General features: G+C 40.5%; 1 protein-coding gene and 1 pseudogene across 1 annotated transcript in view; one reads left to right on the forward strand and one right to left on the reverse strand.

Moving 5' to 3' along the window:
• Positions 1-409: 409 nt before the first annotated feature.
• Positions 410-1,422, reverse strand: LOC101279682 (40S ribosomal protein S2-like; annotated as a pseudogene).
• Positions 1,423-6,489: 5,067 nt separating this feature from the next.
• ABCB1 (ATP binding cassette subfamily B member 1) overlaps positions 6,490-14,616 on the forward strand; it is a 106,280-nt gene continuing 98,153 nt past the window's right edge. The window contains exons 1-3 of the mRNA XM_004263504.3: positions 6,490-6,635; positions 7,197-7,270; positions 12,584-12,644. Of these exons, the coding sequence (XP_004263552.1) occupies positions 7,203-7,270; positions 12,584-12,644 (129 nt within the window). The 5' untranslated portion in view covers positions 6,490-6,635; positions 7,197-7,202. The remainder of the gene's footprint in view (positions 6,636-7,196; positions 7,271-12,583; positions 12,645-14,616) is intronic.

The following is a 14,616-nucleotide window of genomic DNA, read 5'->3' on the forward strand; positions in this document are numbered from 1 at the left end:
AAATTTTCAGTTATAAAATAAATAAGTCATGAAGATGTAATGTACAGCATGCTGACTATCGTTAATAATACTGTATTGCATATTTGAAAGTTACTAAGAGAGTAAAGCCTAAAAGTTCTTATTACAAGAAAAAAAATTCTGTAACTATACATAGTGACAGATGTTAACTAATTGTGGTGATCATTTCACAATATATACAAATATTGAATCATTATGTCGTACACCTGAAATTAATACATGATGTGTATCAATTACATCTCAATAAAAAAAGATTGAGTTGCTTGGTAGATCTTTGCTTATTAGTTTTGCTTGACGTAGGGTGAAAAGGTATGTTTCAGAAGAGGTTAATTTTTTTTTTTTCTGGCTTCATTCACTTTATTCTTCTCATATAAAACTATGTGGTGGGGCTTCCCTGGTGGCGCAGTGGTTGAGAGTCCGCCTGCCGATGCAGGGGACGCGGGTTCGTGCCCTGGTCCGGGAAGATCCCACATGCCGCGGAGCGGCTGGGCCCGTGAGCCATGGCCGCTGAGCCTGCGCGTCCGGAGCCTGTGCTCCGCAGCGGGAGAGGCCACAACAGTGAGAGGCCCGCGTACCACAAAAAAAAAAAAAAGAAAACTATGTGGTGGCTATAGCTGGAGCCTGGGTCCTCTGCACGGAAATTCTGGTGTGGGTCTTTACAAGATGGTCAGTGAATTCCTGATATGGAGACTTGGTAAACACGATCTCTCTCCAGAGAACAGGAGTGAGATAACTGTAGGTCTTGGAAATGACATCAAAAAGTTGCCCAGGTGGTGGTGCAGCCCCTGGCAGAGATGTAGTGGTCAGCAATTGCGGCCATCATCAGTAGCTTCTTGGGCACAGGGGCTGAGATGATGTCAGTGCCCCTGGGGGCAGGGATGAAGCGCACCAGCACAGAGCAACAGTGGCCAGTCACCTTGCCAGGGTTGGTATGGGGCTTGCCAATCTTGTTCCCCCAGTAGCCTGGCCACGTGGGGACGATGTGGAGCTTGGCCAAAATGATGAGCCCATGGAGGGCAGTGGCTACCTCCTTAGAGCACTTGACATCCAAACCGACATGTCCGTTGTAATCCCCAGTGGCGTCAAATGCCTTGAACCTGGTCTTCTGGCCAGCACGGGTCTGCTTTTTTCAGGAATGATCTTCAAACCTCATCCTTGAGGCATGCCCTCCAGGAAAAAGTCGATGATCTCAGACTCCTTGATGGGCAGAGAGAGGAGGCAGATCTCCTCCAGGGACTCTATCTTCCTGTCCTTGACCAGGCAGCCCAGCTTGGTGACAGGGAGCCACTCCTTGTCTTCTGCTCTGCCTCCACGAGCTCTGTGGCCTCCTCGGAAGCCACCGTGGTCTCCCGTTCCAGGCCCCCTCCCCCCCACCTCGGGGCCCTTCCCCAGCACTGGCTTCATCTGCCGTCTGCTGTTTTTAAGGAGGAGAAGAACGAGGTCAATACTACTTTGGATGGCAGATAGTTTCAAAGAAAATAAGGCAACTAGCCTGACAATGGTATTTATGATCTCTCTGCCACAGGAAAAGCACTACATGAACTGCAGTACAAACAAAAAAACAATAAAACACACAATCCCAGTCTATCTGGGCCAGAAGAACTTGTATAAATAAAATAATCTACAATCTCCCTGAAGGCAGAATATAATGTTTACACTATCTCTCACTACAATTTAGCACAGTTTTTGGCTTATGGCAGACACTCAGTAAATGTTTGTGGAACAAATATTGACTGAACTGAGGCCCAGAATTATGAATATCCCAGTAAGTATAAGCATAATTTTTAAAAATTTAAGCAGCATAAAAATAAGACCCAAAAGCCTTTATATAAATTTATACTTAGTCCACATTTTTCTGAGTCAACCTGCTCATTCATTTTTTTCTATTCCCTTAAAACATGTTTACTGAGCATTTATTATGTGCCACTGTTTCTAGGTTCTTCAAACAAAATAGCTTCTGACATCTGAGTAAAGACCTGAAAAAATGAAGAAATGAGTCATATGGTACAGCTAATTTAAGGGAGTCAAGACACGCAAAGGGGCTGCTTTCTAAGGGGTTTCACCGGAAATTAATGAGGCTCAAAGAGGAAGTATCTACTCCAGCTCTTTATTATCAGGAGTGGCTGGCAGTAATGTGAGATAGGAGTCAATGTCTTTAAAGTCAAAGACTGTGGCTTGGGCGTAGCTAGAACTACTACAAACGCCCGGAGGAAGAAGCATGCTTGGATGATCAAAGAACAGAAGGCTGATGAGACTGGAAGTGAATAACCCAGGAAAGAGTAAAAGGAGATGAGGTCAGAGGTGAGAGGGGGCCGGTTCTTGGAGGGACTTATAGGCCATAGGAGGTACTTTGGATTTTACTCTCAGTGAGAGGGGAAACCATTGACTTCACCTACTCTTAACAATAGACCCTGGGGAGGGGAAGGTGGAGAGGGACTGTTAAAGAGGGTAAAGGTATCGGGCTTCCCTGGTGGCGCAGTGGTTGAGAGTCTGCCTGCCGATGCAGGGGACACGGGTTCGTGTCCCGGTCTGGGAAGATCCCACATGCCATGGAGCGGCTGGGCCCGTGAGCCATGGCCGCTGAGCCTGCGCGTCCAGAGCCTATGCTCCACAACGGGAGAGGCCACAACAGTGAGAAGCCTGTGTACCACAAAAAAAAAAAAAAAAAAAAAGAGGGTAAAGGTATTGAATTGTGCATTTTTGGGATTTCTTGAGTTTCTTTTCCTCGATTTACATCTTTGTTTTTATGGAGCACATTTTCCTGTTTCTTCTGAATCAACAGCACACGGGAGATGAAAACAAAATCGGGGTAAAGGTAGAAATAGAGACCATTTTTGAAGTTATTGCAATATTTGTGGTGACAGATGCTGGGGAAAGTGGCAATAAAGGTGTGAAATGATACTGTATTCACTCATTTTCTTTATTATTTAGGTACTGTTTTTTCCCCTCTTTTGCTCCTTTGAAAGTAACAGGGAATAAATAAATGTAGGTACATACATGAGTGCCAAGGAAGGGCAAAAATAGACTGAGAAGGGGATTTTATTACTAATATATAGCAATTGTTGGGTGTTTAACATATTTGAGGCACTGTACAAGCCTTTTAAATACACAAATCACTTAATTTTGCAATAACTCTATGAGGTACCACTACTATTTTCTTTTTACCAAAGAGGCAACTCAGGGACTGGAAAGTTAAGTAACCTGTTCAAACTGACACAGCAAAAACAGCAGAAGTAGTACTCGAATGTAAGTCCAGGTTGTTTGTGGAGTCAGGTACCAAAAAAGAAAATTGCTGTAAATTAATTTAAAGATTTACATGTGGAAAAGCACAGAGTGAAAGAAAGAGCAAATCATCTGAGAGATGAGTTGGGCTGAAATGGAGTGAACACCCATGGATGTGTTGGGGGCAAGGGCGAGAGTGTATGGAAGTGAGGTGAATGAAGATAGAGAGAGAGAGAGTGTGCTGCCAATGCAGGGGACACGGGTTCGTGCCCCGTTCCGGGAAGATCCCACATGCCGCGGAGCGGCTGGGCCCGTGAGCCATGGCCGCTGAGCCTGCGCGTCCGGATCCAGCGCGTCCGGATCCTGTGCTCCGCGATGGGAGAGGCCACAGCAGTGAGAGCCCCGCGTACCGCAAAAACAAACAAACAAACAAACAAACAAAAGCCAAGGGGAAACTCTCAGATATGATATAGTTCAGATTAAGGAGCCATTGCAGGATTTCTAAGATGGAGTCATAAGATACAAATGTTTCACAGGGTGGGGTGGGAGGCTCGAAAAGGCAGTGTATGAGACTGTACTATAGTAATGTACCACGGTGTAGGAGTGGTTAAGAGTGTATTTATGAGTGCTGGGAGCTGGACTGCTTTCAAGTCCTGGGTCAGCTGCTTACCAGCTGTGTGACTTTGGACACACAATGTCAACCTCAGTTTCTTTCACTGTAAAATGTTAGTAACAATAATAGTACATACATCAGAGGATAATTGTGGGGATTAAATGAGTTAATCTCTTTCAAGTGCTTGGGAAAATTCCTAGTACACGGCCAGTGCTTACTCAAGGTTAGTTATTATTATTCCCACAGGTACGTACAGAATAGACCGCAGCAGGGATGCAAATCTTGAGTGTTGGGAGAGTACAGACAAGTTGGTGAAAGGACTACTTGCCAGTGGAGGGCAGGAAGGTACAGAATTATGGGGAAGCACACTTCAAAAAGGAAAAATAGCTGCTTGTGTGAAGGTGTGTGAGTCAAGACTTGCAAAGGGGCTGCTTTCTAAGGGGTTTCACCTGAAATTAATGAGGCTCATAGAGGAAGTGCCTAGTCCAGCTGTTTGATATTACCAGGAGTGGCTGGCAGTAATGTGAGACAGGAGTCAAAGTCTTTAAAGTCCAGGCCTATGGCTTGGGAGTAGCTGGAACTGTCCACTGTTTTAGGTCCATTGTATTTTATGTCCATATCTTCATGTCGGTGGAGCAAAGCAACTAAAATATATACATAACATATATATATAGTAGAAAGACAGAGCTTTACTAAAAATTCTCTGGGCTATTATGATCCTTAAACTATGTATGTCCTTGATAGAGATTTTCACTTGAAGCTCAAGCCTGTAGAAATAGTGCAATCAGCATAATATACGTAATACTTAAAAAAAATCCTGTTAGCCATAAAAAAAACAATGAAATAATGCCATTTGCAGCAACATGGATGGACCTAGAGATTATCATACTAAGTGAAGTAAGTCAGACAAAGACAAATGTCATATCACTTTTATGTAGAGTCTAAAAAAATGATACAAATGAACTTATTTACAAAACAGAAATAGACTCACAGACATAGAAAACAAACTTATAGTTACCAAGGGGGAAGGGGGGAGAGATAAACTAGGAGTTTGGGATTAACATACACACTGTTATATATAAACTAAACAATGAAGACCTACTGTATAGCACAGGGAGGTATATTCTACATCTTGTAATAACCTATAATGGAAAAGAATCTGAAAAAGAATATATATATATAACTGTAACGGAATCACTTTACTGTACACCTGAAACTAACACAACATTGTAAATCAACTATACTTGAATTAAAAAAAAATCCTGCATTGTTTTAGGGAGGATTTAGGGGGCATTTATTTTCAAGGGTACAAAATATATAACAAGATCACATAAACTAAAGGTGGGACAAGGTAAAACAGAACTGGAAACAAAGAGCAGAGGCATGAATCAGATTAAAAACACGTGGGAGAAAGAGGAACTCTTCATACATTTGCCCCAGGTGGAACACAGGGTTAGTGTTACACCTTTAAATAGTTGGGCCAATGCTGTACACATACATATACAATTAGAACACAGAGAAAATGAGTGGCTTGTTAGAGGGTCTAATTAACAGTTGGTAAAGAAAGAAACCTTATCGCATGGCTAAGAAAAAAAAATCAAGGCAAGGAAAATCTAGAATAAAGGATGGAAAGAAAATTATGGCTTTGAAGTATGAGTTACTTAAAGTGCGGAAAATACACTATGCAGTAAAAAATAAAGGGATTTTCGTCTTTTACACTTTTGCAGCGAGCTGAGAGTAACTCCTGTAACTTGGAGACCGCAGACAAAAAGTTACAACATCCATTTCCCCTGGGTTGATAAGTATGTAAAGCTCCGATGTGAGTTAACGCTGCTTTATGAATTTGAATTGTGAAGACTGCACTTTTCAACAACTTGAGGAAAAGAGAGGACCAGAAAAAAACTGTAAATGGTAACAGTAAATATGGAATTAAATTACCACTAACGTAATATGCTAAAATACACGAAACTTTAAGAATCCGAATTAAAATATAAGAGTTTTAAAACGCCTTGAGAAAAACATGGGCATTCCCCTGATGGCTACAATCCGAAAAGATTACATTCTTTTAATTACATTTCCACCCTGAAATGTCCGTTTCGACTTATATGATTTTTTAAAAAAGTCTTCCTACTTCTTTCTATTTCTCTTCAAATAAAACATGAACAGATACACCTTAGAAACTGTCTAACATACTGAAGAAAGACCTGCAGAAAAATTTCACCTGGCCTTTTTAAAGGTGCTGCTTGGAAGGGAATTTTAACTCGTTTTAACTACAGAATGGGCAGTAGTATCTACTCGAGCCACCAGGAGCAAATTGTATATTCACATTTATATCTATCTATCTACACATACTTCGGTGGATATGAAGACTTGTTTGGAATTGTACAGACAGGACCCTATGAATGTGCAAGTCCTTGATGAGTCAGCTGATAAGCGTTCCTCTACTCGTCCTTTTGCTGAGGGGCAACAGAAGCGAGGACATTCCTCTAGCAATTCCAACCAGTTTCGTAACTTGCCGAGCAATCTGCGTTCAATCGAGCGGTCCCGAGCGGTCCCGAGCGGGTCCGGCTGATTGGCTGGGGAGCGGAGCACTAGGGTGTGGTCTGCGCGCTCCCTACTCGCTCCCTTAGCCACGGGAAGCCCGTTCGCATTCGCGTAGCGGCTCCTTTAGGCTCGGCGGCGGCGGCCGTTGCTCGCATCCGCCGTCGCGACTTTCCGCTGGAGTCTGAGTCTCTTCTTCCAAGATTCACGTCTTAGTGGACGTTCCAAGAGAAAGCCCGAGGTAGGGAAGCGCGAGGCTGGGGACTAGAGGGAGAGGGTTCGCGGGAAGGGTGCGCTCTCCCAATTTCTTGAGCTTGGTCCCTGTGGGAAGAGGGCTTCGGAGGAGAGGGAGGGGGAGATTCCACTTGGCAAGTCCAAGGGGACCAAGTGAGGTGAGACTTATTCTCAGTCGGGGAGCTCCTGGGGCACCCCAGCCCCTAGTTTTCGGTGCTAGCCACGCGTCCTGGAGTTTGCTGCCCAGAGCCCGCAGAGACAGCGCGGTGTCGAAGCCGGGCTCCGAGCCTGCGGGCTGGTGGACGGCGAGGCGAACCACCGGGAGGCAGAGCCGCAGTGGAGGCGGGCGAAGTCCGGGCCGCGCCGCACCCCTGCAACTCTGCTCGCCTGCGGAGGCTGGATGCTGGGCGCGGAGGCAAGTTTCTGCGGGGACCATCGCGCCTGCGAGCGGCTGGAGCATCAGGGCGAGCGCTCCGCCCTTCCGTTCCTCGCGCGGGACTCAAGTTCAGCCTCACCTCTGCCTTCCGCGGATCTTGCGTTTGGCTAATCCGTTGTGGTTTCTCCTCAGGTCGCGATGGATCTTGAAGAAGGCCGCAGTGGAAGTGCAGGGGGGGAGAACTTCTTGAAAAAGGACAAGAAAAGGTAGTCTGTTTCATTTTCAAACTTTACATGGCTTGAGAGATTTGGGAAATTTGTTTCTAGCCTTCAGCACTGAAATAAATGATCAGCTGCTGCTGCTGCTGCTGCTGTTTATCTTAAATGCAAGCAGCTGCAGAAGTTCGCTGGCTGAGTTGAGCACAGCGTTTGCATGGTGAGCTTCTACCTCAGCTTTCTGGTCCCACACAGGCCAGTGCTCATTTTCTTTTCGGTGTTTTGTAACCTGCTTTACAAGTGATGTTGGTCGCCGACGAGCCTGAACCATGTGCTTCTTGTGTTCTGCTTTGTGGTCCTTCGTTCCTTCTGGTAAAACAGTCACATAAACATTGCATGTGTGTGGCATGGCAGATGGGACAGAAGGCCACAACTGCATTTAAGCATTTTTTTAATTTTAAGGCAATGAATAGCTGACCCTTGTAGAAGAAATTGTGAGAGGAGTGTACTACCAAAGAAGTTACTAGAATGGTGTGAAATTATCCTGATTATATATAGAGTTGGTACTGTAACCACATAGGGAAGATAACAATCTTAAGTGAATTTTGATCACAGTGCAGTGTCTGTACGTGAAATTTAAAATTTTGCTCAATAAGCTTTTTGTTAGTAATAAATTGTAAAATAAAACAATTTAGTAAATATATTAATATTACTAGAAACCAAGCTTTTCAGTGTAAAAGAAAAGGAATACAAATGTGGTCATTAAATAAGCTTTTTAAAAACAATGTTAAATTTGAATTAGAAACTTCAGTGTGATTTCATCATTTTTTTAAATAGTTCAGTTTCTGTCCACTGAAAGGAATAGTGGCAAATTGCACACTTAGTGTCAGATCTTGGTTTCTCAATATCGTTCATTACAAAAAGAATCTGCGCCCCATAGAGAAAGGGCTAATACCAATTGAGTCTGAGCCTGGAGTAGCTTTGTAGTACCTGAAAACAGTTAGTGGAGTTCAGGGCGGTTGTCAAAAAGGACACAGGTGCTGGCTTGAAGGGGTTTCCACTAGCCGAATCTGGGACAGTTTGAGCGTCAAAAAGAATAATGACTGTACTCGACTGTGAAATACTGAATAAATGAATTCTTAATAAAATTATGAGAGGAGGAGGAAAACTAAGGGTGAGACAAGTAGAGAGAGAGACAGAGAGAAACTTCTTTACAGAAAAATGCCAGCTATCATATTGAAACCTGCATTGTTACAATTGATTCGGGCAAGGATTGTTAATGGATCCTAAAGCACTCAGAGAAAGGCTGAATCTAAGAATTAGCCACAATTCTTAATTGGAAAAAGGAAAGTGTGGTTTTCCAGTGGAGAGATTTTGCAGTTAGGAACCTTAACCAAATGATCAGACCTGGCCTGGCTCATGGTGGAATAGACTTTAGTGACACGGCACCACCACGAAGTAGGTTTGCAAATCATTCAGTGAATCCAATCAAGCTTCCAGACTAATGCTGTCCAATAGAAATATAATGTGAACCACATTTGTAATTATTAAGTTTCTAACAGCAACATTTAAAAAGTAAAAAGAAACAGGTGAAATTAACTTTGAAAATGTATTTTAGGGATCCAAGTATATACAAAATATTATCATTTATACATGTAAACAGAATTATTAACAAGAGGGTTTACATTCTCTTTGTCATACTAAGTCCTCAAATCTGGGTATTTCATACTTACTGCACGTCTCAGTTTGGACTAAGTCTGAAACAGCCATATCCAAGATGTGGGACATTTTATAAGACATCTGTTTTTGTTCGTATAAAAAGTCAATGTTTGGCGGGGGTAGGTGGGGAGGAGGACTTCTAGATTTAAAAGAGAGACTAAAGAGACAATACCACCAAATGTGATGTGTGAGCCTTTATTACATCAGTTCCAAAAAAGGAAAAACCTATAGAAAACATTCTTGGAAATTTTCAATGTGGATTGGATATGAGATGGTATCAAATTGCTGTTAATTTTATTATATGTGATCATGGTAGGAAAATGTATGACGTGCCATGATGTTTGCAGCTTACTTTCAAATAGTTCAGCAAAATTTTAACAGTTATAATATATATTTTGTTATGCAGATAAAGAAAATATGGTCAAAATGTTCACAGTTGTTGAATCTAGGTGAATTTTTTATGGGTAGTCTTATTACTGTTCTTTAGATTTTTTTTGTTTATTTGAAAACTTGCATAATAAAAAACTCCCCAATAAACAAAAAGAAAATAGATTACAAAGAGTGGAAGGTAGATATTTCCCGTTTTGTTTTTGACTTTTAAACTTGGTATCTTAAACAACTACGTATTTTTGACACAAACACTTAGGGATATTGGAGTAAGAAGTATTAAGGGTATGTGGAAGGAAATGATAGACATTTGACAGGTTGGTGGTTTCCAGAGGTGGAGGAAAGGGGGGCAAAATGGCTGAAGGGAGTCAAAAGGTACAAGTTTACAGTTATAATATAAGTCATGGGGACGTAATGTACAGCGTGGCAACTATAGTTAATAATACTATATTGCATATTTGAAAGTTGCTAAGAGAGAAAATCTTAAAAGTTCTCATCACAAGGAAAAATATTCTATGACTCTGTATGATGACAGATGTTAACTAGACTTAACTGTGGCGATCATTTCACAATATATGCAAATATCAAATCATTCACATTTGATACAGATCATACAGATTTAGGTGAACTGTGCAAGTAGAACCTGGAAGACTGCTGAACCAGTTAAGTCTTGCAGTGCACACTTTATAATTCAGGCATAACACACCAGACAATTTGTACACCTGAAACTAATACAATGTTGTATGTCAGTTATACCTCCACTTTTGAAAAAGATGTTCAATAAATATTTGTGGGACATTTATTTATATTCTTCAAAAAATAAAATAGAGTCCATATTTTGAAAAACAGAAAAAAGATTCGTTTGAGCCTGCACATACCTTCATTTTATTGCTGATTCTTATCATGGCCTATAGACTTTTTTTTTTCAAACTAGAAATTTTTTTTTTTTTTTTTTTTTTTTTTTGCCGTACGCGGGCCTCTCACCGTTGTGGCCTCTCCCGCTGTGGAGCACAGGCTCCGGACGCGCAGGCTCAGCGGCCATGGCTCACGGGCCCAGCCGCTCCACGGCATGTGGGATCCTCCCGGAGCAGGGCACGAACCCGTGTCCCCTGCATCGGCAGGCGGACTCTCAACCACTGCGCCACCAGGGAAGCCCTAGAAATTGTTTTTTTTGGTTAAGTAGCTCTTAGTAAATTGTGCTCACCATTACTGATTTTAATCTGTTCTTAATAAAACTATATATTTAGATATATATATAGTCTATTGAGTTTTGAGCAGTTTTATTGAGATATAATTGACCTACAACACCATGTAAGTTTAAAGTGTACAGCGTATGGTTTGGCTTATAAATATTGTGAAATATTACCACAACAAGTTTTGCTAACGTCCATCATCTCATATAGATAAAAGAAAAATTTTTTCTTATTGTGATGAGAACGTTTAGGATCTACTCAACTTTTATATATATGTGTATATATATATCATACAGCAGTGTTAACTGTAATCATCTTCTTGTACATTACATCTCCAGTACTTCTTTATTTTATAACTGGAAGTTTGTACCTTTGGACCAGCTGCCTCTCATCCCCTCTCCCCCCTCTAATAACCATAAATCTTATTTCTTTTTCTGTGAGTTTTTTTTTAAACTATATTTGAAATTATAAAGAAGCACGTGGCTTTGCTAATAGGTATAATGCTTGGGTAGTAGTACCATTTGGCATATTTGTATTTGTTAAGATTCTTTATTAAAATGAGGCTTGATAAGCGACTTTTGCCGTTTGTCAGCACTGTGTTTGAGCGGATGGGGATAAATGAGTCTTCTAGGAGGGGTGAGAGTCAGTTTATATGTGCATTTCCTTGCAATGCAGCGTCTCAGAATTCTGAGGTTGCACCAGATAGCCTGGTGTTTGGGAGTTAGACTTTGCAGTTTCAATCTTGGCCTTGTTCTAGCTGTGTGACCTTGGACAAATTAGTTAACTCTTCTCACCTGCAGTTCTCTTGTCTTTAAAGGAAGGACAAAAATGTGCCTGCCTCACAGAGATTAAGATTAAATGAGCTCCTGTATGGGAAGTGTTTACTTAGCCAGTGTCTGGAACATTATAAATTCTTCAGAGTAGCTGCAGTTTTAGAGAATGAAAAAATAAATAAAAAGCTTAGAGCTAAAACTCAATTATGTATGACTATTTTTTTTCCTCTCATCCTGATTCCAGGGATACTGAAACCACACCTTTACTGGGAATAGGGTGGAATCAAATCTGAAGAGTTATGTTTGTGTATTTTGTGTGTTTTTATGTCCCTCGAACCTCACTCCAAAGCCAAATATGGGGTAGACGCTGGATTCTTTTTTCTTTAGAAGTTGCTTCAACTCTTTGACTTTGCTTAGCTAAAGAACAAAGATGCATTTACTTTTTGAACTGGAAAAGCTGTGTAAAAATAATGTAATTCTTCCCTGAAATAGTCTTTCTTTTATAAATATGAAAATGTAGATGCGGAGGCTAGTTTTGGTTGGTTTGCTTTCACATGCTAGGTGGCAGTTACATAGAATAGAAAACTAGTTACAGAGTTTTGAATCTGCGCTCAAAATACTTGACCTTCCTGTCTCTGCCTGAGGACCGCTTTTGTGCAGTTTACAAACCATCTTTTTTGGTGGCAGGTTTTCTAGGTTGCGTTTATTGCCTTAATGGTCCATTTAGGGCTCCAGACATCTTTTCAGAATTAGATTTACTCAAGGCAAGTGATTTAATTACCTTTCTCAGGGTAATTTATGCCCTGCATCTGTTTGCCGCTCCTCTCCACTAGGTAAAGGGAATGATTAAGGATAATATCCAGGTAGATAGACTAGCTCTCTGCTGCTAGAATTACTCAGGTGATAATTAAGGGGATTAACTCTGGAGAGCATGAATGATTTTCTAATTAGAAGAAAAACAGGAAGCTCTCCTTTTTTAGTATTATTTTTTCTCATTGCAAAAGTCTTGTGTCTCTGTGTATTCACCATAGAAAATTAGGAAATACCAAAGGCACAAGGAAGAAAATATTTTGGTAGAAATCTCAACACCCAGTGATAACCGCATGTATAGATTTCTAAGGTATATGTAAACATACTTAAACTTCATAAATGGGATCGTATTATAACCTGTTTTTTTAATAACATTGTAGACATGTTTCTTTGTCCTATTTGTTATTAAATATAAGCTCTATGTTAATTGGGTAATTAAAGGTTTATATAGTTTTTAAAGTTTTATGTAATTCTATTGCTAGGTTTTTCAGTAAAAAAGATGAGAAGAAAGAAAAGAAACCAACTGTCAGTACTTTTGCAGTGGTGAGTTTGAATGTATTCACTATTCAAAGTGCTTTGGAAATTTGACTTCTCCTGATCTAGAAATGAGGTATTTCATCTGGTATAATACTTTCTTGGACAGAAATTTGTTTGTATTTGTTAATGGAGAGGTAAAATGAATTCGTTTAATTTAGTTTGTTTTCAGGGGAATGCCAGTCATAACTTGCTGTGTACCATGAGCCTCCAGACTCACCCTTCCTAGCCTGGATTTCAGTATTCGCCTAGTTAGTTATGTCGCCAGTGATATGTTACCTATGCAAGCACTTCTCCCAGTGATGGTCTCAGCCATCTAGATAGAGGAAACCAGCCACGTGAAGTGTGGATCGAAGAAAGAACGGGGTGCCCTGTCTACAAGGGCCGTAATCCTGGCAGGTTTGCGGTCAAAGTCCCAGACACTCATATAATAGAAGTCAGCAATGGATTATTTATTACTATGACTTAGTACATGGCATTATTCTTCTGTGCTGAATAACTGAAAATCTGGAATTTGAAAACCTTAATATAATTAATTCTTTATCTTATTTTCTGGTTTCACGGAATATAATTAATTCTTTATCTTATTTTCTGGTTTCACAGTAGCTGCTTAGAAGCTTTTCTTTAATCAGATTTGGATTGAGACAGGCTGGTTGATGGTCTCTCTCTACCTGGATCCTTTTTTTTTTTTTCCCCTGAGAATGCAGATGTAGGTGAACTGTGCAAGTAGAACCTGGAAGACTGCTGAACCAATTAAGTCTTGTAGTGCACACTTTATAATTCAGGCGTAACACACCAGACAGTTTTAAAATGTGTGTGTGTGTGTGTGTGGGTAATCCATCTTGTAAAATGAATATTAGTAAATTGAACAAGAAAATGCTTATAGGCAGGAAAAAAGTGTTGCCTTTTACACCGAGCACTCTGGTTATCTTATAAGAACTTCATCTTCCTGCACTGCAGTTGCTCTTGCTGAAGTTCCACCTTTGAGTCTGTTTCCACTCTCTTTGGAATTTTGGGGAAATGAGGCTATGCACTTGGGTCATTCTCAGAAGGACTACCTGAATAATCAAGTGACAGTTTTTATTTGTTTTAGAGTTCATTCTTATATTCTTGTACTAAAAGAAGCTTTGATGTTAAAATAGGGTTTATTGCCAAGACTTAATTTCCGTTCTATCCTTTGGAGACCAAAATATTTCTGTCTTTTGTAATTTTGTTTTACAAGTAACTTAAATTGAAAAAAATCAGTCTTATATTTTAGAAAACTTAACAGACCTAATATATAGAAGTAATACTATCAATACAATTGTGCCCACAAAAGAATAAACATCTGGAGTTTGAAGGCTAATAATTATAACATAAATACAGCTCTTTATGCCATGTGTTGCACTAAGTACTTCCTATATGAACGCATTTAATCTTTACAACTCCCTTGAAGATAGATACTATTATTATTCTAATTTTACAGATAGAGAAAGTGAGGTGAGACTTACTAACTTGCCCAGGAATCCTCAGCAGGGCCAAGATTCAGACCTAGGAAATTCATGTTGTAAATCACAGCGCTCAGGATGGCATAGAAGGAATATGTTCTAAGTCTTTTGAGGAAAAGCTGTACTATTTAAGTGGCGCTTTCTCTTGCCTTTTTCTTGAAGAGCTGACATAGTTAACTGTGAACTTGTGTATAAAACGCATATAGACAGGGACATATTAAGAACATTTAACAGTAAAATGCTGATGCTGTTGGCATTGCTGATGCATAAAAATTTCCAGCTAAGACAAAAACTGATATGTGTTGGGGGTTTCCAAGAACCCCGGGTTTGATGATTCACTTGGAGGACTCACAGGACTCGGCATATTGCCATACTTGTGGCTAAGATTTACAGCAAAATCGGCAATGGGCAAAGGAAAGAGGGAGAGGTCCAAGAGAAGCCCCCAATGTCTTGTCCCAATGGAGTCAACTTTATTCCCCCAGCAATGAGCTGTG

Source organism: Orcinus orca, chromosome 9, assembly GCF_937001465.1.
Source record: "Orcinus orca chromosome 9, mOrcOrc1.1, whole genome shotgun sequence".
Lineage (NCBI taxonomy): Eukaryota > Metazoa > Chordata > Mammalia > Artiodactyla > Delphinidae > Orcinus > Orcinus orca.